This window comes from Aythya marila (genome assembly GCF_965140915.1).
Source record: "Aythya marila genome assembly, chromosome: 1".
NCBI classification, from domain to species: domain Eukaryota; kingdom Metazoa; phylum Chordata; class Aves; order Anseriformes; family Anatidae; genus Aythya; species Aythya marila.
In genome coordinates, this window is record NC_139042.1 from 169,604,997 (window position 1) to 169,627,462 (window position 22,466).

Sequence of the window (22,466 nt, forward strand, 5' to 3'; positions counted from 1 at the left end):
GTATCAAATGGTCATATAACTGCTTATTTCATTTTGACCTTCATGAACAGAGTACAGGGTGGGTCTATAGAGAAAAACGGTGCAATAAGGAATGCAAATTGCTGCTTCAAAATAATGTTTTAAATTCTAGAAAGAAAATCATCCTGGATCTAGTTCAGCAATTTAAGCAAGTCATCACTGAATGCAGAAGATCAAGAAAAGAGCAAAAGTTTTCTAGAGATCTCACCTAAAATCCGAACTGCGGAATATGGCTGAATTCTGAAGTTGTTAACAAAAAAAAAAAAAAAAAAAGTTGGCACCTTAATAGAATACATTTAAATTCGTCTGGTCTTCATTCAGCACCCACACGAAACAACCTCCACGGAAATTTGTCTTTTGGAACCAAATTTCAAGGGTTTTCAATGCAATTGAACTGTTGATGGATCTGAATTGAATAGACTATTGAATTATGTGTTCTATGGTGTGGCTGAAGATGCTTCTGGTTTGCGTGCATGTGGTCTACTACTTGCCTGAAAAAAAATGTGATGCCTGCAACATACTACAACAGCATCAGCCAGCAGTGTGGAAACAAGTCCTTCGTCACTCCAAGACAGCAACAAACTCCTACAACACCCTCAGAGAAACCATCTTCAACACTGACAAGCCAGTGGCCTTACAATTCAACTGCTATTTGTTTTAGAAAAGTTTGTAAGCATGCTCTTTGGTGGAGTTTTGGACGGTATTTTTTTTCTGGAGCCTTCTCATTTTTATTCTTCATTAATTTATAAGCAAGTGGCAGCAGAAATGTAATAATGCCAAATGTTCTCATATGCTGCTACAGGAATCCCTGGGCAGTTATTGTGAATCTATTTTTTCTTTAATCCATGCAGTTTCTAAAAACACCATATTTTTCTGTGAAAAGATACAGATTTAACCAGCAGTGTTAGCCTACTCAGAAACACTATGATGATAACATCTGTTACACTGGATTCTTTGACAATACAGGCAGAACAATGGAAAAATCCACTTCAACCCCTCTATCAAAATGCAAGATCTGAAGACATAAATAAAACTTGTAAGTCCACTTTGATCTTATGACATGAAGAATGCATACAGAAACTGAAGCTTCTGAAATAAAATCCGAGTATCATGCTCCAGAAAAACGTTGATATTTACAATATCATGTTTTATGCTGCTACTCCTTCACAAAAATCGCTCTATCAGCATTAGAAAACCTCTCAGTTTCACTCTACTAGGGAAAAATCAATAATGTAAATTTCTATTACAAAAATTAACCTGTTTTGGTCATTGCCAATAAGCCTACAGATGTTACTCTAAAGGTAGTAGGAAGCATGGAATTCATTCTCAAACTGAGTATGGCATTTACTGGCACCATTTCTGGTAGACTGCTCTTTCCTCATCGGGAAAGGGGGCTACCCATCAGTGAGAGCTGAAAACGACAACACCCCCAGAGAAAACATATCAGCACAGAAAATTAAGTTTCCCTCTGCAGTTACAGATGACATCATTATATTGACAGTCAGATTCATGACTGAGTAACTTCACGGTCAAGTCACACAAAAATTCAAGGAAAACATGACCATGAACTGCCACAGCTCAGAAACTGCAAACAAGGTATCCAAAAATACATGCAATATGGCAGTTACTTCGTATGAAAAACAAACAGAAGGTACCCCATTGCTAAGGCTCCACTAAACTTACACATCAAGAGGAACCATATATCAAAATGGCATCGTTGTTCTCTCCATGTTACCTAAATGTGGTTTATTGCAGCCACTGTGTCACAGCTCAATCCAAAGATGGCTGAAACAAAAATACAAATGCACAGAGACACAAGGAGATAAGGTCCTGGGCACTGAATCACTCAGCCTTTTAACTCCTCCTCTATTTCCTTGATGCTGTTTTAAAAACAGGAGTAAAACACGTGGAAAGGTTCAGATCATTTAAAGCAAGGGCTGTTCAGCTCCACTTTACTGAGTACAGCCAGAAAGTCTTCACTGAAAAGAAACGGCCTGAATGGACTCAAAGAGTAAAAAATACCAAGTTTTAATTTTTAAGGCAGCATTTTGAGGCAAAAGTATGTCCAGTCTTACACACTGTGTTACTATAGAGCGTTGCCCTACTGTTATTTCCAGCCCAATCTCTCTCACCATCTTATGGTATGATTTGTGACTGCAGCTTACCTAGATTGATGCAGAAAATACATTTCCTCCCATAAAGAAACAAATTTTTGGAAGATTTTTTCTGCCAACAATTTTGCCAGTAATGCTGTTCGTTTTGAGAAGTGAATTCCTTAGACTGAATAAATACAAGGCACATATAGAAGTAGAGAAAACGCCTTTATCCTATTCCTGAACAATTTCAAGAACCATATTTAGATGTCCAAAAACTACATGTCGTATATATATTCCCTAATATAAAAAAAAAAAATGAGAGCATATAAGAAAAAAAAAAAAGTTGTATTCAAAGCATGAAAAGAATTTAGGTAATGGATCCCTAAGCCTCAAAATCCCTATTTCCATTCTCATTATCCTTCCAATCACAACGGCAAGAAATTCTTTAACACATATCAAAACTGCATACACAGTTCAGGTAAGAAATTTGGAACAAATGAAAAAGGCAGAACAGCAAATTTGTATCTACTCTGTTCAATCCTGGAGAATCCATTTTTCCAGGCTGAATGAGTTCATAAAATTCAAGTGCAAATTGCAATTCTCTTTTTTCTCACTGTTCCTGACAAAGCTCATAAACTGAATGAATGATAGAGGCTTGAAGAGAACTTTAAAAAATTATGTAAAAAACAACGAGCTGTACATAAGCACCACCTATTAATTATATCCCTGCAGATTTTTAAACAGCACTCATTGACAAAAGTGAATGTAGCTGGATATATATTCAAAGTCTGCACAACACTAAATACTGCAGAGTGGGCACAACCCTATATGAACAGTCATAACTTTGGGGAAAAAGCAGTTGGAGATCAATTAGGAATACAAAAAATTAGTCCCTATACAGGAAGTAGAAGAAATACTGTGAAAGGAACAGGGTTTATCACTGTGTACTTTGTAAAGACTCCTGCATTATTGAGTAATTCTGAAACAGTGCAAGCTTAGGAAGACAAGCAGACAGAAGTTATTCACCTAGTATAACACTGATAAGAATCAACCTAATATGCTGAGAATTATTAACAAGGACTTTGACATCAACATTCTCAAGTTAGAGCTGAATCAAGTTTTTAAGAACATCAGAAGTGTTTGAAAATACTTAACATACATTTAGTATGCCTTAACAGCTTTAATGCTATTTCTTTTAAAACTACCTTAAGATATGAGCTGAGCTAGACATAAAACCCACGCAACTTTACACCAGATTAATATTTTCAGATAATTCAAAGGTTACAGTAACAGATCCAAGTTGCAGATTTTAAGTATGTTAGCTATATTTCTGTAAGTTGCCAGGAGCTGGAAAAGCTCTTCTAAAGTTTAAACTTTAGTTTGATCTTGCTTTCTGAGGTTTCAAGTTTAACTGCTAGGTTTATATATTCACAACCAACATCCTCAACATTAGCTCAGGTTAATGTTTCCTTTCTGTGGTCAAGTGCTAAGCACACAAACACCTCAGCAAAGGAAGCAACAACTTGGTGACAAAACAGCCAACAGAAGAAGTGATATCAAAATCCGTATTTAAGATTCACAATGACAAGGGCAAATGCAGCTATGACACAAACGATTTCTACATTCGACAGAAAGGCAACGAGCACAGAGGAAAACAAGTTCAAACACAAGATAAGATGGGCTTAAATCTAAACAAGAGTGGAATCATGTAGAGGAGAGGAAAGGGCACAGGTACAAACAGCACAGAACCTACTGGAAAGGTGAAGCACAGAAAGATGTTAGAATGATAAATAATGGCTTTGCATTTATATAGCACCATCCATCCAAACAAGACAAAGCGCTTTACAAATATTAATGAATTGAGCCAGTGTCCTCAAAGGCATCCATGTTCAATTTGAAGTGTGGTGTAACTACTTTAAAGAACTTCACTGACATCTTTATTGCTTCTTTCTTACAGGGGCATTTGTCTGTGATACATGGCATCTACCATGTTCTAAAATGTTTCTAAATTGACACAAGCTACACTTTTGTACCACAGGAGAAAAAAGACTCAAAAGGTATATAATCAGCATTACAAAAACTTAGAATGTAACAGAAGGATAACAGTAAATTACTCCTATTCTCAAATGCCAGAATGAAGGAATGGCCTACATTTCAGAGAAAAAGAAAGTTTAACCAGAAGCTGCAGCAAGAGCTTTCCATGGTAAATCGCTGCAGCATTAGGAAGAATTATTCCTTGATAGTGTTTTAAGACGTTAGCACTGCAGCCATTCAGAATAACTTTACTTAAAATAAATACATTGTAATAATTCTATTGTAAATGAGTAGACTCGGACTGCCATCTATCATTCTGTCACATCAGAATCATAGTGAAGAGAGAAAAAGCAGGAGACAAGACAACAAGCCTTACCCTCTGAGCTTTTGCAAGTTCTTCTTTCAATCTTTCATAGCCCTTTTCTCTTACTTCCAGTACAGATGGGCTCCGTAAGTGAGATAAACTGTCTGTACTCAACCCAAAAATATCTTCATTTCCTTCAGCAACATCTGCTACTGTAGCACCCTGTAAAAACTCTCTCTCTGCATTATTGCTCTCCTTTCTGGAATTATTGTGATTGAATGACCCACCCTGGGGTCCAGAGGTAGAACAAAGTACTGTGTCGGTGACATTGATGCTGTAAAGAGAGAGAGAGGTTTTTTTATTTATATTATATATTATGAAGAAATAGTTTAGAAATAGCAGTAGTAGTGCTGAACGTACTGTTACGGACACTATTTAATATTACACGCTATATTAAAATTCTATCTTCAGTAAAGCAAATAGTTTGTAAGCAAAAAAAAAAAAAAAAAGCCAGTAAACAGATGCACAAAACTTACCTGACACCTGATGTTTCTCCACAATTCAGTTGTCTGGGAGATGAATAAACAGGTTGTGTGGGAAGGTCAGAGACATTTAATGCGTTGGGTTGGATTGGTGCGGAGGACACAACAGAAGGATGCGGTCGGTAAATAACACTGGGTGAGGTAGTTTGTTCCTGAGTCCCTGGCTCATTTACTCCAAGAAGATCTGGGGTCGTAGGCGAAGCGAGGTTCACTTCATGAAAGCCTTCCAAGGAGTCACTGGCCATAATAAAAGCCTCATCATATGAAACCCTGAACAAAATAAACACATCATCAGAATGCAAACAGGAAACGTTCGGTTAGATCTTTATATAACTACATATAGAGTTACAATCATTTAAATTTTTTTAAAATGGTCAAATATGGTCAGAATACTTCATGATTTAACAAAGTTGTGGACAACTTTTGCACAAGTATCAACTTCAACCACCAATGATTTTTTCCTCCCATATATCGGACTGTTGAGTTCAGCAGCTCTAACAGCAGGCTCCACATCTAAACCAAATGATGGAATCAAGAACACGCACTATCATGAAACAAAGTCATCATTAATACAGCCTAGAATTGTTTTGTATCAAAACACAAATGTTTTATATTCAAGAGTAGGAGACCCGTGAGGCAGAAAAAAAAAAATAAACCTAAAGCTTCCACTTTTAATCTCAAGGAAACAAATAATCCGAAGACAGAAATCAGTGCACCTTTAAATAAATTAGAGTCCATAACAGTTTTGGTTCATTTATGTCTAACCTTGTAGCAGTTCAAGGAAGTGACAGAACTGGTCGATAAGACTTCCCATGAAGCATGCTGATGTCCATTTAATATATCACATAATTAAGTGAAGATTGTGTATTTAATAAGTACTATAACAAAAATGAATTAATTCCATATAATGCATGCAAAAGCGTACGGTGAATTGGCGACGTGGCCAATTTAACTCATTAACTTTTCATTTTCGTTCCATGCTTTTCATAAGATCAACGTGGTAGAACAAGAATTATACAAACCACAATAGAGAAGCTCTGATTTTCTCCACGGCTTATCAGATCATAAAATCTTTGCATGATTCAAAACTATGAACTGGTAGTAGTATGAAGAAATTTGTGAAGGAATCACTTAGCAGTGATTACTCACTGCAAAAAGAGCATCCTCCATAGTTTATAAATGAAGACAAGATTCAGGCTTCGCAGAGATACCTTACATGGAAAAGAACTGCACCATCTGACAGAATCCATGGCGTTTTATAGAGAAAATTTGCTTTGCTCTTTCTGTTGAAAAGAGCAGGTAAAGAGAAGATCTAGAAAGATGGCAGATCCTAACCACAAAGAGATGCCATCTACTTACTGTTGTATGAACGTCCTGCTCATTATTTCATAAAACACACAGAAAATTACAGGAATGGAATCCTCAAGAGTGCACACACAAAAGTTTTAGTTACATCAACACTTTTTGATCACCTTAAACCTCAAAGAACACCATTCAAAACTGCTTTCTGCCTCAAGTATTGTACTGAGCACTCACACATCCACGTTAAACAAGTTGTTTTACTGCATTATGTAGTACATTTGGAGCAAAAGGTAGAAAATAATTTGTTCAGACAGCGAGCTGCCTACAGTGTTGCTGCTCTTTGTTAATTGCTCCCCTAAAAAAACAATCACCGCTATGAAACTGCCCAGACTTAAAGCACAGAAAAAGGACCTTACATAAACACAAAGGGACACCTACATGCTTTAAAATTCTATGCAGAAGTCCGTTTTGATCAACAGCTGTGCAAGCATCATTTACAAAGAAAACTGCCACGATTTTGTACTTTGGAGCTTTTCTATCGTAATACAAAGAGCTAAGTTTTGAGTTTTGCTTAAGTAAGTTTGGCAAATATTCTTGTTTGCTTTCCCTATAGTTCTTCTTAGCTATTGCAAACATTTTAATTATATGCTCTATATGATGATAAAACCTGTTGACTCAACAAATTAAAACCAAGGGACTGCCAAAGCTACAGGACGTTTCTTCAAGGTTAAACATCCAAAAATGTGTTCAGGTCTACAGTAAAACTACTGCGTGTCAGCATTTAGCATTTAATAAGCTAAATACTGCCATCTTGAAAAAAAGAAATCAAGAATATCCCACTGAGCTGAAGTTTTCCATGAGTTTCTTCACAAAACTGGTCTTAAATAAGTATTATTTAGCCATTTCCAGCAAGAAAGTGCTCAGGAAAAATTTAATTATCAGTGTTGAATGTGTTCTTAGTATGTCCAAATACCATGTAGCAAGCACACCAAGTAAACAGCAGACCTGAAGGCATGCCATTCCTTATCCTTGTGATAAGTTACACAAATCCAGCTACATTATGAAGTGCACAAAGTCATGCTGGCTTGCACAGAAACATATATATATATATATATATATATATGTATATGTAATAAGCCTGTTTATTACCTTCCAGACTTTCGAATCCATTTCCAGCTCTCCTCCCAGACTACCACATCATCTACAAGTAGCATGTTTATCAAAAATACCTATCCCACCTACACGCCCCTGCTGCAATGAATCCGAGGGCTTTTCCTCCTAAAGTGCCTAAATCCTGCAGTGAACTTAATGGGCAACACCAAAAAAAAAAAAAAGGAGTTTTATTTACAAGACTGTCACTCTGCTTGTCCATTAAGTATCAATCTCAGCTTAAACAGACAAGACAGATCTATGAGTAAGTAAACCCACACGTACCTTCTCAGTTATTAAAAAGCAAGCTCTTTCTCATACAGTAAGTAAGAAAGTTCCACAAGTTAACTGGCAGAGCTGAAAATAAAGCCCTTCAGCTAAACTCTTTCAAATGGGCACTCACAGGCATACCATCTGTGTAAAACACTTCCCATTGACAACTTCTTTCCTCCCTAGCGTTACTTCTCACTTTGCAGTGAGCAGGAAGAAGCCTGGTACGGGTGGTTTGCCCAGCGAAGAAGCCTACATTGAGTATCTCCGTTTCGAGACTGGCCAACACCAGAACGTTGTTACCAAATGCTTGCCAAACACACATTATGCTTTAATTGCTTTAATGAAACCAGGCATACACGCAAAAAGCTAAGCAGTCTTAAAAAAAAAAAAAAGTTATCTTTTGGGAAAGAGCTCTTAAAAGTAATGGTTAAAAAAAAAAAAAAACCACTAAATTTCAGTGTTATTAAATCTTATAGGTTTAAGGCTTGGTGGGGTGTTCAGATCATCGAATAGCAACACCCTTGCTGTGGGGGAACATGAAGCTTTTTTTTTGTCTGAGATGATAGCGTGCAATTTGGATGACATGCAAAATTCAACTGCTGTAATAAACTAGCGTGAAACAACAGCGTAAGCTAATTTCCTTATACCTTCATCTGGAAATAAAGCCAATTTGGCGTAAGTTGTCATTTCATTATATCTCTGCCGCCCCACTCGCACTGCTGATTATCCACATAACTTTCTGAGGAAACTATGCACAAACATGCCATTTATCTAAGATTAAATAAAAGTGTACTACAAAAGAAATGAGTTGAACAACAATTTAATATGCCTCTATGGTTTCTAACAAGAAACAAGAAGTGTGAACATTGTCAACGGTCAAATTAAAACACTTCATCTAGTTTTCATGTTACCCTAAGAAGGGTTCGGCTACTGTCTGAACAGGAGCAGCCGATAACCAAATGCTCACAACCTCCCTGGAAAGCAGCAACTTATCATGGATTGTTTTCTGTTGAAAACGCAAAAATTGAGACTTGAGACTGCCTGCTACAAACCCAGTTTGTCTTTCACAAGCTGTTCAAAGTTGTCATCTTCAGCCTGGTGTTATTTAAAAGCAATTTCCTAACTGCTACAGCCCATTTAGCAGCAACATTTCACACGTCAAAAGCGTCATTTTTAGCTTTGATGAAGAGCACCAACACAACACAACTGTTACCTGCTCAAGGAGGAGGACACAAGGAAAAAGAAGTTACTACTTCTGCACGTTTTGATGACACGCAAATTCTAGTCAGCAGTTACCAAAAAACGAGCTTATTACCTAGAGTGTTTTAATCTTCATACAGAAGGCTTTTCAAAACAGAATGAAGTCTCAAAGGCTTCATTTACGGGACTCCAAAGCTCACCTCTATTAACACAGGAGGGGGCAGTAGCAGCAGGGGGGTGCGGGCCAGGAGAGGGGATTTTTTTGGACCAGTTCCTCAGAAGGACTGACACACCATAAGGCCTGCATTCTTCTCAGTGGGCTTAAAAAAATCAGGTTTGAAATAGTTGGCATTTATGGTCTGGAACATAATATGTTTCGAGTCCCAAAGGACTCAGCAGGGAATTACGGTGGCAGACTAATAAATACCTTTTAATGAAACAGCCCAGTTAAGTCCTGTAACTCCACACCAACACCTACCAGACACAAGCAGGCAGTTTAAAAACTAAAATTCTTTGTAAGGTTTATGTGGATGTTAATTTAAGGTTCAAAACACCAACTAAACTACAGCTATTCCATATGAGATATTCATTAGATGTTAGCTCTGGATAAAGAGTTTTGGTGATTTCTTTATTATTTTTTTTACAGGACTAAACAGTGTTTTATATATAAGCTTAGCCACAAAATTCATACAAGTTCAAACACTGTTGTTGCTGCAAGCTCATTGCACGTACACAATTCAAGACTTGGCACAGGCATTCCCTTAAAGGTTGCAGAAAATTCCCACCTTTAAAATTATTATAGAACTTCGTATTTAAGGAGTGCAAATGTGCAACAAGTTATTTTGAGGACAGCAAAACACAAGAGAAAATAGTGTTCAACCACTCCAGTCCTTAAATGCAACTTATATTTGTAAGTGACCCTACACAACGTATTTACCAATCAATACTAAAAGAAACAGGTAGGCAAATCTACAGAATTTAAAAGCTAGCAAAAAAAAAACAAAAACACTCTTGGTTCATATACGCATGATAATTTTCTAAGTATTATCTAATTATGATAATATTTTTCTATTGCACCCCCCCTAGTTTTGTCATATAATGCCATGTGGGTGTTTTTCCCTTCTTTACCCTGTTAACCAGCCAAACACTAATTCACACAGTTTTAAAGAAACGTGTAAGACTATTTGATAGCAAGACTTCACAAAATTAAAACAATTTGTGTCTTGCTGAAGCGATGATTAAAAACAGCTTATTTGAAAACTGTTACGGGGATATCTTCAACTAGAAAAAATAGAGGTGCAGACAGCAAGCTGCACCCCTTACGGGAAGAAACGAGCAGCACACGATTCAAAGATCTATATTTACAAAGTGCTTGTGAAACCTATAAATAACCACGGCTTAGAGCCTGCTGGATAGCACACCTCTTATTCGAGGGGAAAACCAGCGCTTTGAGAGGTGGAATACTTCAGGATTTGTTGTGAGCCGACGTTGACAGAAGGCTGTTCAGCTCGCAGTACCCAAACCAAGGCACTCGGCTGCAGGCAGTGTCCTTTCTCCAGGCTGTGTCCTTAAGGCAGGGAGCCCCTCAGCTCTGCCTTACCTTGGGAAGAACTTCGCGGAGCCTCCTCGGGCTGGCGCCTGCTCTCTCCGAGCGTGGCGGCAGTGTAATTCCTGCCGAGCCTTGGCCTGGAGACCCTCTCCTTTTCAGCTAACACCGAAAATATTTGATTAGCGAGCTTTAAGTCAGGGCGGCCGCAGTTTTCGAGGCGCGCAAAGCTTCCTCACCGTGCGCGCAGGTAAGTTTAAAGGAATGTTACGTCTGAAGAAATGGCTAGGATACTACTAAAGAGCCTGATACAACTTCTGGCCGATTGATAGTAGTATTTTAAACGCCGTAGGAAAAAGGGGAATTAAAAAAAACAGCCAAAATACAGGGTAATCTTGCGGGAAAAGCTGCAAGCTGACGGGGAGCAGAGGGAGCGGTTGACCTGGCGTCCCGGCGAGCGCTCCCCCGGTGCCGGCGGCGGCTGAGAGCTGGGGGCTGCCTCCCCCCGGCTGCAACGGGACCCGCCGGCTGCCGGCGCTTGTTACTTATTAAAAGGGGACCGGAGGGTGAATTATTTATCCTCCTCCCCACCAGGTAACACGAACCAGGCGAGGCAGAACCGCGGCAGGCCCGGCTTTAACCCGCCCCGCGCCGAGCCGCAAGCCAAACACCGCCGGAAAACCCCTCCAGATTTTGGTCTCGCCCCCAAATTTCTCCCCCAGCGGCCGGCACAAGCTCCCGGGCCGCCTCCCCTCCCACCTGCCCCGCGAGGGGGCCGGGGCAGCACGGCGGGGCTGGGCGACCCCGCACCGCGACCCCCCTCCCAGCGCCTCAAGGGCGCAGCTGCCGATGCTTCACGAAGCCCCCGAGACCCGCAGGGAGCACCGGGACCGGGAACCGGGACCGAGAGCGGAGCCGCCGCCGCGTACCTGCGCCGAGCCAGCCCCAGCGGCCGCCGCCGCCCCGCGTCCCCGCAGCCGGCCGGGGGGCGGTTCGCTGGGCGGCCGCCGCGCATGGCAGCCGCCGGCGCCCCGCCCGCATGGCGGCCGAGGCGGGAGTGAGGGGAGAGGGGAGAGGGTGGGGGGCGCCGCCGCTGTGGGGCATGGGGGTGGTTGGGTGGCTGTGGCGGAGGTAGCCCGCCGGGAAGAGGCTGGAGGTGACCTCCGTAGAATCGTAAAGGTTGGGGAAGAGCTTCAGGATCGTCTGGTCCGACCATCGTCCTACCATCAATGTCACCCGCTAAGCCATGTCCCCAAGCACCACGTCCAACCTCTCCTTGAGCACCCCCAGGGAAGGTGACTCCACCACCTCCCTAGACAACCCATTTCAGTGCCTGGCTACACTTTCTGAGAAGAAACGTCTCCTAATTTCAACCTAAATTTCACCATCTTCTCACCCCTTGTAGCCAAGCCACAAGGGCCCATGGCTGAGGGAAGGAGGTGGCATGGCATGGTAGGACGGGTTGGGTCGGTCAGTGGCAGCACTAGAGCCATGGGTCACTTGTCCATGAGAAACACACAGGCTATAAAGTGTTGTTGGCTGGTCGTTCTAGGCCAGCCAACGCAGGTAGTGGAGGCTTGTGGTTGAGCAAATGGTTTCAGGTGGTGTGCTTGAGAAGACAGTGTGGACAGACAGACTGCAGACGGACTCATAACTTCAGGACAGATCCATCAACACTTTGTGCCTCTGCGCATGGTCCGGAACAGAGGGTTGCAGCACCACTTTTGGTCGAGGGCACGCAAGGGCAGGGCTATTAAAGTCTGTTACCATGAAAAACACAAGGAAATTGATAATCCTGGGGTTAGTAATATACAGTAACAAAGACACTCTGTTACGCAATTAAAAATGAGAAAATGAAATGTGTACCACATCATTATGCAGTGGTTTTTCATTCATGGGACATGCACTGCCCCAAATTGGGACGGAGCCTGTCTAATGCATGTAATGAAGATTGAATTGTAACTTGTATGCACAAGACTTGTGAAATAAGGTCATGTATACAGCTAAAACAGAGCTCACACGCTAAAAAGATTTGTTTTTCCAGCTCTAGTAGTTTGTCCGATAAAGAGAGATTACTACTTCTAATCTTGGTTTACCTATGTCCTTAGCCTTCGTTAAGGCCACCTTGATACAACCACAATAGATCAAGCAATTTTCCATCTTTTCAGAGGTTAACATGAGCACTTTGCTTTTTTTTTTTTTTTTTAACCTTTGAAGTCCTGGTCTGCATTGTTTTGTGGTTTATATGTCTTTAGAAGCAGTAGGCAAAATGTTGGAAAGCTGCCGTAGCCAGGGCTCAATTTTACCACTGGTCCAATGCAATCACCAAGAAGCGTGCTTCCAATGACAGCTGCACTGACTGCACCCTGCACTTCGGTGAGGAACTTTAGAAAAAAAAAATATATGTAAACAAGATCTTGTCCCATTCATCAGTTAAGGAATCTAGGCCACGTTCCAGTCAATAATTGAAATGTTAATTATCTTGACAGCTTTCCACTGAATGTGAAAGAATCCCGTTTGGCCAGTCCTGCAGGACATTGCCACAGACAAATAATGTTCTCTGTGACACATTAACCATAGCATCCGCCAAGCAAGAGCTTCATCAAGGGCAAAATAATATGACAAAGAGGATGTCAAAAGACAAACATCAATGCCATTCATCATAAAGTAAATATATTACCTATAAACAGTAATATATTCTCGACCGGTTTTCAGCCTGTGAATCTACATAGACTACAATGGGGCTCAGACAGCAAAAATGGCTGAAGAGAATCATCATCCATAGCTTTTCTGGAAGGAATTGGAAAACCAAGAAACTAAGTGGTGCAAAATTAAAGTATTCAAATAGCAGTGTAACTTGAAGTTTGCTGCAAGAAGCCTCATAGAACGGGAGTTTTCAGTTTGAAGAGCTTTGACCTTTAAAATTATTTAATTCCCTAGTATTGCTATGCAATAGAACCCGTGCAGTGGTATCAGAATACAGGTTTGCCAAATTAGAAGATGTGTCAGGAAGCTCATTAAAAACGTGATTGCAAAGAAGACATGACAAGTGGAATCAGAGGTTGAAAACAATGTATTAAGACATAGTAAACTGACAAGAGTCTATAATTAGGATCTGTAATCCTATAGTTCTTAATCTGGTACATGACTGTACTTGGCATGACAATCTGCTGTCTTAACCAGATTAGACATCTTGCATTTCAAGAACTAAAAGGAATACAGTTTCAAAGACATTTGACTGTGCTAAAATTAATCACCAACAGATTTATTTTGTCTGAATATTCCTGTATTTTGCTGTATATAATACTTTAAGAAGTCAGACAGCAACAAGCTCCAGAAAATATAATTTATATGGTTCAAATTAAAAAGTCAAAGTAATTTGGATTAAATTCAGAGACATAAAAAGGAAAAGTAAATATTTGTCTTAAAGAGTGCTTTTATTCAACCCTTGGCTGTTTCCTGAGGTGTACTTCAGTGTCAGAGTGGGGTTATTCCTCCAGGCATCATGAGCTGGGAGCCACAGGCAACCCCACCAGTGAGGGCACAGTCGAGAGCTAGCAACAGCAACAGGCTTTGTGACCATGAAAGGTGAGATATCAAATCAGGTCCAGGATTCATCTAAGAAGTCTTGTCAGGAAGAGCAAGAGACAGGACTAGAGACAAAGGCACCTATAGCACAGGTCTGAGGTTCATCCAAGGAGGTGACAACCAAGAGAGCACAATAGATATTGAGGGATCTGGGGGTCGTGATAGACAGCAAGTTGAATATGAGCCAGCAGTGTGCCCTGGCAGCCAGGAGGGCCAATCGTATCCTGGGGTGCATCAAGAACGGCATCGCTAGTAGGTCAAGGGAGGTGATTGTCCCGCTCTACTCTGCGCTGGTGCGGCCTCACCTCGAGTACTGTGTGCAGTTCTGGGCACCACAGTATAAAAAGGACATGAAACTGTTGGAAAGTGTCCAGAGGAGGGCTACGAAGATGGTGAAAGGCCTTGAGGGGAAGACGTACGAGGAACGGCTGAGGTCACTGGGCCTGTTCAGCCTGGAGAAGAGGAGGCTGAGGGGAGGCCTCATCGCAGTCTACAACTTCCTCGTAAGGGGTTGTCAAGAGGCAGGAGACCTTTTCTCCATTAACACTAGTGACAGGACCCGCGGGAATGGGGTTAAGCTGAGGCAGGGGAAATTTAGGCTGGACGTCAGGAGGGGGTTCTTCACAGAGAGGGTGGTTGCACACTGGAACAGGCTCCCCAGGGAAGTGGTCACTGCACCGAGCCTGTCTGAATTTAAGAAGAGATTGGACTGTGAACTTAGGCACATGGTCTGAACTTTTGGGTAGACCCGTGCGGTGTCGAGAGTTGGACTTGATGATCCTTAAGGGTCCCTTCCAACTCAGGATATTCTATGATTCTATGATTCTATATCTTGAAGAAGAAAAAAAAAAAAGCCAGATAGATATCTTGGCAGTGTCAGACTTGGCCACAGCAATCCATGTACTGAGTGGTGGTCTCATCAGTGCAGCTTGTGTCCAGTCACTGTTGAACAAAATGTGGCAAACATCATTGCAAATAGTTCCCTCATCGCTCAGAGTCTCCCTGACTATGGCACCTTTGTCTGTCCAGATCTTCTACTGCATTTAAACCATCAGTTTGACAGTGTCTTTCACTAGTCGTTACAACCCACTGGACATAAAGAAACCTATTTCAGGGAAGAAAAAGCAGAAGAGACAAAGGTGTTTCACAGAAGCCAGGCCCAGGACATCACAGTCTTCTCTGCTGAAGTCAAGAATTCCTGAAGGACTTTAAAGAAACCAAGAGCAGCATTTTTATTTGGTCTGACTTGACTTGATTTAAAATTTGTTGCATATATGCACAAACAAAAATGCCAGCTAAGCAAATCTTTTCTCCTAAAGGTTGGGAGGAAAAAAGGAGGGAGATTATTCTTCTCTTAATACATGTTTGAGTGTCCAGTGTGGAAGGATGCCTCAAAAATTTCACAGGTAATTAAAACAGATGATCTTGTTTTTACTTGCCTGTGGTATTTTTTGCTGGTTTCTTTTATTGTTTTTTAATATTGGATAAGCTGTAATTATTTCTTCCATCTCAAAAAACAATAAACTCAAGCAAACCAAAGGATGAATATACTCATAGAAGTCCCACATGTGTAGCAACCCCATAGCATGGTGTAAAGAAACAACAAAAGTTTGTTGTTTGTACAAAATGTACAAAATTTTTTTTGTACAAAAAAAAAAAAAGTACAAAAAAGGTTCAGAGGTTGTAACTTTTCTCTATTCTAAAGACATTTTTCCTTCTACTAGTTCAACTGAACCAGTTATAGAGTTTGAGGAACCACAGCACAGACAAGAATTCCTCAGTCAAGTATATTTCTTCAACATTTTACCTGCACATTTGGAAAGCAAGTCTAACTGGTACACTGGCATAAATAACCACCACCACCCCCCCCAAAAAAAAAAAATAAAAAAAAAATAAGGCAAATAGACAAGACTGATGTTTACTCTTTCTCTACATTTCCAGTGGTGGAGATTGCTGCACAGCCTCCCTATGCAGTGCCTTCCACTGCCAACTATCCTCAAGCCAGAAATACTTCCTAAAGTCTAACATAATCTCCTTTGCTGCAGTGTAGGACAAGAGGTAAAGAGCTTATCTCAGCGGTTACAGGAAACAACAATCTTTACTGTATTTGACAGCATCATCTATCCCCTCCATTTTCTCAAAGACTAAAGAGTTATTTTAATCTTTCTTCATGGTTCATGTAAGATGCTGGCCCTTCATATCTTGCAAATTTAGTAAGTGCATGCATTGTTCCATCAGCCAAGTCATTAGTTAAAGTATAGCATATTATCAGAACCAGTATGATCCTCTGAGATGACGTGCTTTAACAACTGGCCATTCAAAACCATGTTTTGAGCATGGTTTTTGTATTAGTCATGTACAGTCTTGCAGTAGTTCATGCAAGCCAGTGTTTCCCTCACTTTTTAATGACATCATAGGAGGGAATTTCAAAAGCTGTCTATATCACGTATATTGCTTCTTTTGCATTTGTCTTGGAATGACTCATATGGTTTGCTCAAATCATATAACTAATCTGTTGCAGAATCAAAACCTCAAACCAGTTCATAGTCCTCTCCTCTGTTAGACTTGTCAACATAATAAATAAGAAAAGAGAAATAAGGGCTTCAAATGGTGTCTAAAAAGCGAATGTTCGTTAAAGACTTGTATTGCTTAATTATAAGTGCACGGCATGTATCTATACACAACCTGCAGAACTCACTCATTGACACAATATAACAAAAAAGGCAAATTCTTAGCTGTGTTCAAAACAAAACAAAACTATACGACTACACAGAACCCACCCTCATTAGGGAAAATACAAATGAATAAAGAATATCAGTTCTTATTTTGACCAGGAATACAAAGCAACTATTAAGTAACAAGGATTAACTTCCCCTTTGAGCACGCTAGTTCAAAATTGTCCACTTTGACCATAGGGCTGATCCTGCAAACAAGTTGCTGAACTAGTCAGATTCTGCTGCTGCCTATAAAATAAATAATTCTTCTAGGTTTTTTGAAGGTGCTTATAAATGCAATTCAATACTAAACGGAAGAAACAAAAGACTGAAATGGCCTTACCAACTTATGTAAGGACTGACATGTGGTCTTGTTTATCTTTAGAAGCAAGCCAGGGACAGATCCTGAGTGCAATTAAAAATAGTACACCATGTTCATCCCTAGCTGGAAAATGGCAGAGATGCCAAAACTGAACTCAGAAATCAGAAAATAAAAATACGAAATGCATTTTCACCTGAAACTTGACACCCTGAAAGCCAAACTTTGTAATTCTGATAAATCTATTTGTAAAGCTCAAGAATCCTTTTACCTGAGGAGATTCCAAAAATATCTCCACCAAATACTCTAGCTAGTGAAATACTCTAACAGTGAAAAACATAGGGTAAGGATTCAGGAATTGTGTGTTTTATACACAGTTCTGTTTTGGATCAGGACACCCTCACTGTGCTTTGATTTATCCATCTCTAAACTGAAATTCCTGAGACTTCTTCCTCCTTCCCCATTACATGTGGCCCTATTATAACATTCAGAAAACAAGTGTTTCAGAAGTCTTCATTTTTTTCAGACCAAAGTTTCTATAAAAATTCAAAATGTAGCTTTACAGGACAGATTTTTTCTTTATTTTTGCTCAATGACACAGAGATTCAGAAACTGACTCAAACGAAGGCTGCCAGTTATTGCCATGTTCTGAGGAGTAAAACCGGTCTTAAAGGAAAGCTTTTGCAGTTGTCAACCATTTCCCTACACAACATAAAAGCCATTTTATTCTTCTTCTGTCCAGCATTTTCTAGTTTGTATGGACATCACTCTACTGGGCACAGGAATGACCCCCAGTGGCCTTTTCTCCTTGTCTCCTGAGCTGACTTGCCCATGGTAGCAATGCTTTGTGAGCTTGGTGCAGCAGATCAGAGAGGGTTTTCTGAAATCCTTTCTTCAGTCCCATAGATGGTAAAAAAGCTGATGTGGTATGGAAACCAGAACAGTTTCAGTTCTAAAAAAGAGAAGGATTACTCTGCTATGCCTCTAACAGACGGAAGCAAAGTGGCCTCCAAAGTGCCAGCCGTTCCCAAGACTCTTGTCTCCATGAATATTTACGTATGTTGAGTTGGGATGTACCCACACTCACCATGGCAGGAAAAGCTTTCCCCCACCTCACTAAAATAGTCAAAACAAGGATTTACCCAGAGGAGTGTGAAGGATAAATCCCCCAACTAGCAGCGTGCCATACCCGTGTGTCATCTGGCTGGGCAGCAACCCAACAAGCTTCTCCCCCTTTCCAGCCAGCCTGGGGCTTGGTCTGTCCACTCCTGGCTCACAGTCTGAACCTCATGGCTGGGGGAGCAGTGAGACTTTCGATTCTGAACCAAGGTAAACAAACAGCAGAGTGTGTATTTTGCAAAAGCTTCTAAGGGGATTTAGGCATTTTTAACCAAAAAGTTGCGGAAAGCAGAGAAGAGGATTTGTTTTAGCTCAGGTGGAAATACAAAAAGGGAAGGCCGGTTGTGTTTGTCTATGTCGGTTCACTAAACTCGCTTTTCAATTTGCTACCTTCTCTTCTTATACTCTTTTTTTTTTTTTTTTTTCCTTTTAATCAACATCTGCAAAACACCAGAAGTTCTGAGAGAAATGTTTAGCATTGAAGTATGCTAGGGAGGAAAACCAGAACTGGCTTTTAAGGGACTAGCAGGACTATCTGGGTCACTCAGTTTTATCCTTTTCATGTGTTTATCAAGTGACTTCTTTTAACATTGTAAGTATTGTTAGGTGTTTTTGTGTGTGTGTGTTTTGTTATTTTTTTTTAACTAGAATCAGGTAAATAAGAAAAAGAGCTCTTGTCAGTTTTTTCCTTTTACAAAGAGAAATTGGTGGTAGTCAGGCATCCTAATGCAATCCTTTTTTATACACAAATACCTATAACCCTGTTCTCCCAAGTGCAGCAGCAATGAATAGTTTCTGGTTCCAAATCCTTTACAGAAAACATCTAAAGCAAAAGAACTTGCTTTTTCTAAACACTTTTTCCTGCAGACACTTTTGTGTCTGTCCTTAGGTTCCAGATCATTCTTTGAATATCTTCTGCCTCATTTTTCCCTTTTTTACTCATACAGTCAGACACTTGCACAAACCTCTCTGTCCATTATGCAGCTCAAGAAAATCCCTTGCCCTTACAGTCCTGGATGGATTCAGTGGTAACATGCCTCTACATTTACAGGTAAGGAGGGGCATAGTTTCTTCCATCAGTTGCAGCAGCGTGGTTTAATCTCACCTCTAACAAAGGCAGTATATTGCACCACAGCTTTACAACAGATCCCCCAAGTAAAAAAGACTGGTTATGCCCAGCTATGCAGTTAGCTCTATTTTAAGTCAAGAGAAAGTTGTCCCAGGTATTGGCCTTTGAGTCCGGCTCCTGGACACCTCACTCGTGGTGCTTTGTCCATCCCATCTCTGTCTGACAGCTCCCGTGCCGTGCTATCAGTTCATTTTGGTGTGTGTGCACCTTCTGGCAATAAAAGGATTGTTGAGGCTGACAGCAATCACAGTAATAACAATATTCCCAATAACAAACCCAGCACTACTATGCAAAAAATGCTGGTTATTTCATTACAAGGAAGATGCAAAATGAAGTGTTCCTGAATATGGTCTTATAGGACTCTGAGAATGAATCCGTGGAGGCAGCCGGCTTTGTGCTGCAGACAAATTCATTTGTAATCCTCTGAAGTATCCTACCATGTGACTTCCAGAGATAAACCAGCCTGCTTTAAAGTATATTTCCACAACCCGCACTGAGTGATGCTAAGTATGGTGGTATCTCTCACAGTAGATTAACTTTTAATTATTGCCGTTTCTCTCATGAAAGAGGCTGCAAGATATCACAGCAGCTCTCCACATGTTCCCCTTAAGGTCAGAGGACATTTTATGTTAATTTGTTCATTTGTTTAAGACAGGAATTCTAGCAGCTAGTGACAGTAAGTAGAAAAATAAAGCAAAACCCAATCCATTCTTGTCTGAGAAAATCTGACAGCAGCTTCTTTAATACCACCCTCTTCCCAACACTTTAATTATTTACTTCTTTTCAACGAGGGGATTCTTTCATGTTGTTCATACTACATTTCAGCCTTGTTATTATGACATTTCATTGGGTATTGGTATAATGTATTGTTAGAGATACTGTCGTGTTTGCTTGAAGCTTCACTAACACGCAATATTAATTACTTTCTTCCAGAAATCTTCCAATGTAGCAGACTGGAAAACCAAAAGAAAATCAAGAGAAAATAAGCAGGAAGGACCAAGAAATTAAATAACTTGTATTTGATAGATTCCTACCATGTGCTGCACTGCATTGTCTTGTTAAACACCCATTGATGGTAACAGCAGAAACCTGTTTAGTTACACAGCATGACAATATTTTTCACAGAATCACAGAATCACAGAATTTCTAGGTTGGAAGAGACCTCAAGATCGAGTCCAACCTCTGACCTAACGCTAACAGTCCCCACTAAACCATATCCCTAAGCTCTACATCTAAACGTCTTTTAAAGACTTCCAGGGATGGTGACTCCACCACTTCCCTGGGCAGCCTGTTCCAATGCCTAACAACCCTTTTGGTAAAGAAGTTCTTCCTAAGATCCAACCTAAACCTCCAAGACCATTCCCCCTCATCCTGTCACCAGGCACGTGGGAGAACAGACCAACCCCCACCTCTCTACAGCCTCCTTTAAGGTATCTGTAGAGAGCAATAAGGTCACCCCTGAGCCTCCTTTTCTCCAGGCTGAACAAGCCCAGCTCCCTCAGCCGCTCCTCGTAGGACTTGTTCTCCAGGCCCCTCACCAGCTTCGTCGCCCTTCTCTGCACCCGCTCAAGCACCTCCATGTCCTTCTTGTAGCAAGAGGCCCAAAACTGAACACAGTACTCAAGGTGCGGCCTCACCAGAGCTGAGTACAGGGGGACAATCACCTCCCTAGCCCTGCTGGTCACACTGTTTCTGATACAAGCCAGGATGCCGTTGGCCTTCTTGTCCCTTTGCAATTTATATTTGTCCAAAACAAATCAAGAGAACATGGATGCAAAATACACCATTAGTAGTGATCACCAGTGGAGCTGAACATCTAGAGAAACTTCTGAAAATTATTTTTGCAGATGAGACCTCTCAAATTCCCGTCTTCCATATATGTCTGTAAAAACAAAGGACGTCCTTTGCCCTTGTTTGCCAATGATGCTAAGGATGTCCATCATGAAAGATCTGAAAAAGCACAAGAAATGATAAACTTAAACCATTCGTTGCAAATGTAAAATACTGTTTTACACACTTCAAACATCTATCTTTTTTGATACCCTTTTAGAAACATACTGTATACAAACAGAATTTCTGCATGCTACCAGGCACATGACACCTGATAAAAATAGTTGCTTGTGATAGCAAAGGTGTGAATATCTCAAAGTATTACTTATCATGCCTTGAAGCTATCTTCATTTGGATTAATGATCTGTGATGAGACTCCATATAGGTTTTAGAAGGTCTGCAGGGTCTGCAGAATTATTCCTCAAATACGAAGGTGAAATAATTAGTGCTTTATAGTATAGAGATCACTGGAGCTCCAGCAATACTTTGAAGGCCCTTACTCATTATTATGAGATTTTAAGAGTTTGCTATAAAACTTCATTTGCTGCAGTGGACTTAATTACATTTTAAAATCTAATAAATGGTGATGACCACCCATGCATCTTACAGTGGAAACAGTTACATAGCAGAGGAGAGACAATACAAATACAAATCCTTACAGAAAGAAAATCTTTTTAATTCCACAAAATATACACATTTATTTGTTCCCTCTATTATGTTGTACACATCAGCTGCCTATTAACCAGTTAATCAGTCAGCACCCTATTTGAACTTGCTTGTTTGCTAAACCTTGCATTAAAGGGCCAGAAGATCACTCAGATTGCCCAGGAGGCTCCTTGTAGGTTAGATTTGCTCATTCAACAAGTTTGGCAGAAAGACAGGATTGTAAGAAAGTATGAGATATCAGTTCTAGTTTTAAATAGCAGGTCACAGGTGGCAGGCGTTTTGTATACAGCAGGACTGTCACTACTGTCAGCATCCCCCAAGAGCAAAGCAGAGTTAAACAACGTTTCCTCAGTCCTTAGCCTTAGCTGACATCACTGACGCTTTGTCGGAGATGGGGAACAGCATTTGCTGCTGTATTCCTCCTCCCAAGTCCCCCTTCTTTCTTGTCTGCTTTAAAGCAGAAGGCAGCTTCTAATGTCTCGGAAGAAAAGGATTTTTGCAGAGCTCTGTAGCCAGTCCTTAGTGAGATGAGGGACAAAGAAGTGATGGTGATGGCTTTCATGGCCCTTCTCTAATAACTGAGCTTTTGCAGCCTCCCACCAATGTGCTGTTCACATTGTGCATTCAAGATACCAAC

At 40.5% G+C, this 22,466-nt stretch overlaps 1 protein-coding gene across 3 annotated transcripts in view; it reads right to left on the reverse strand.

Annotated features, from left to right (window-relative positions):
• Positions 1-11,476, reverse strand: part of RAB3IP (RAB3A interacting protein) — a 29,183-nt gene extending 17,707 nt beyond the window's left edge. For 2 of the 3 annotated variants that reach the window (XM_082751430.1, XM_082751428.1), the window contains exons 1-4: positions 11,394-11,434; positions 10,519-10,626; positions 4,989-5,264; positions 4,525-4,786 (exon numbers count right to left, since the gene is read on the reverse strand). In XM_082751430.1, the coding sequence (XP_082607556.1) occupies positions 4,525-4,786; positions 4,989-5,239 (513 nt within the window). In that variant the 5' untranslated portion in view covers positions 5,240-5,264; positions 10,519-10,626; positions 11,394-11,434. Of the gene's footprint in view, positions 1-4,524; positions 4,787-4,988; positions 5,265-10,518; positions 10,627-11,393 lie in introns of all 3 variants that reach the window. The other variant, XM_082751429.1, reaches the window with a different exon arrangement.
• Positions 11,477-22,466: the final 10,990 nt, after the last annotated feature.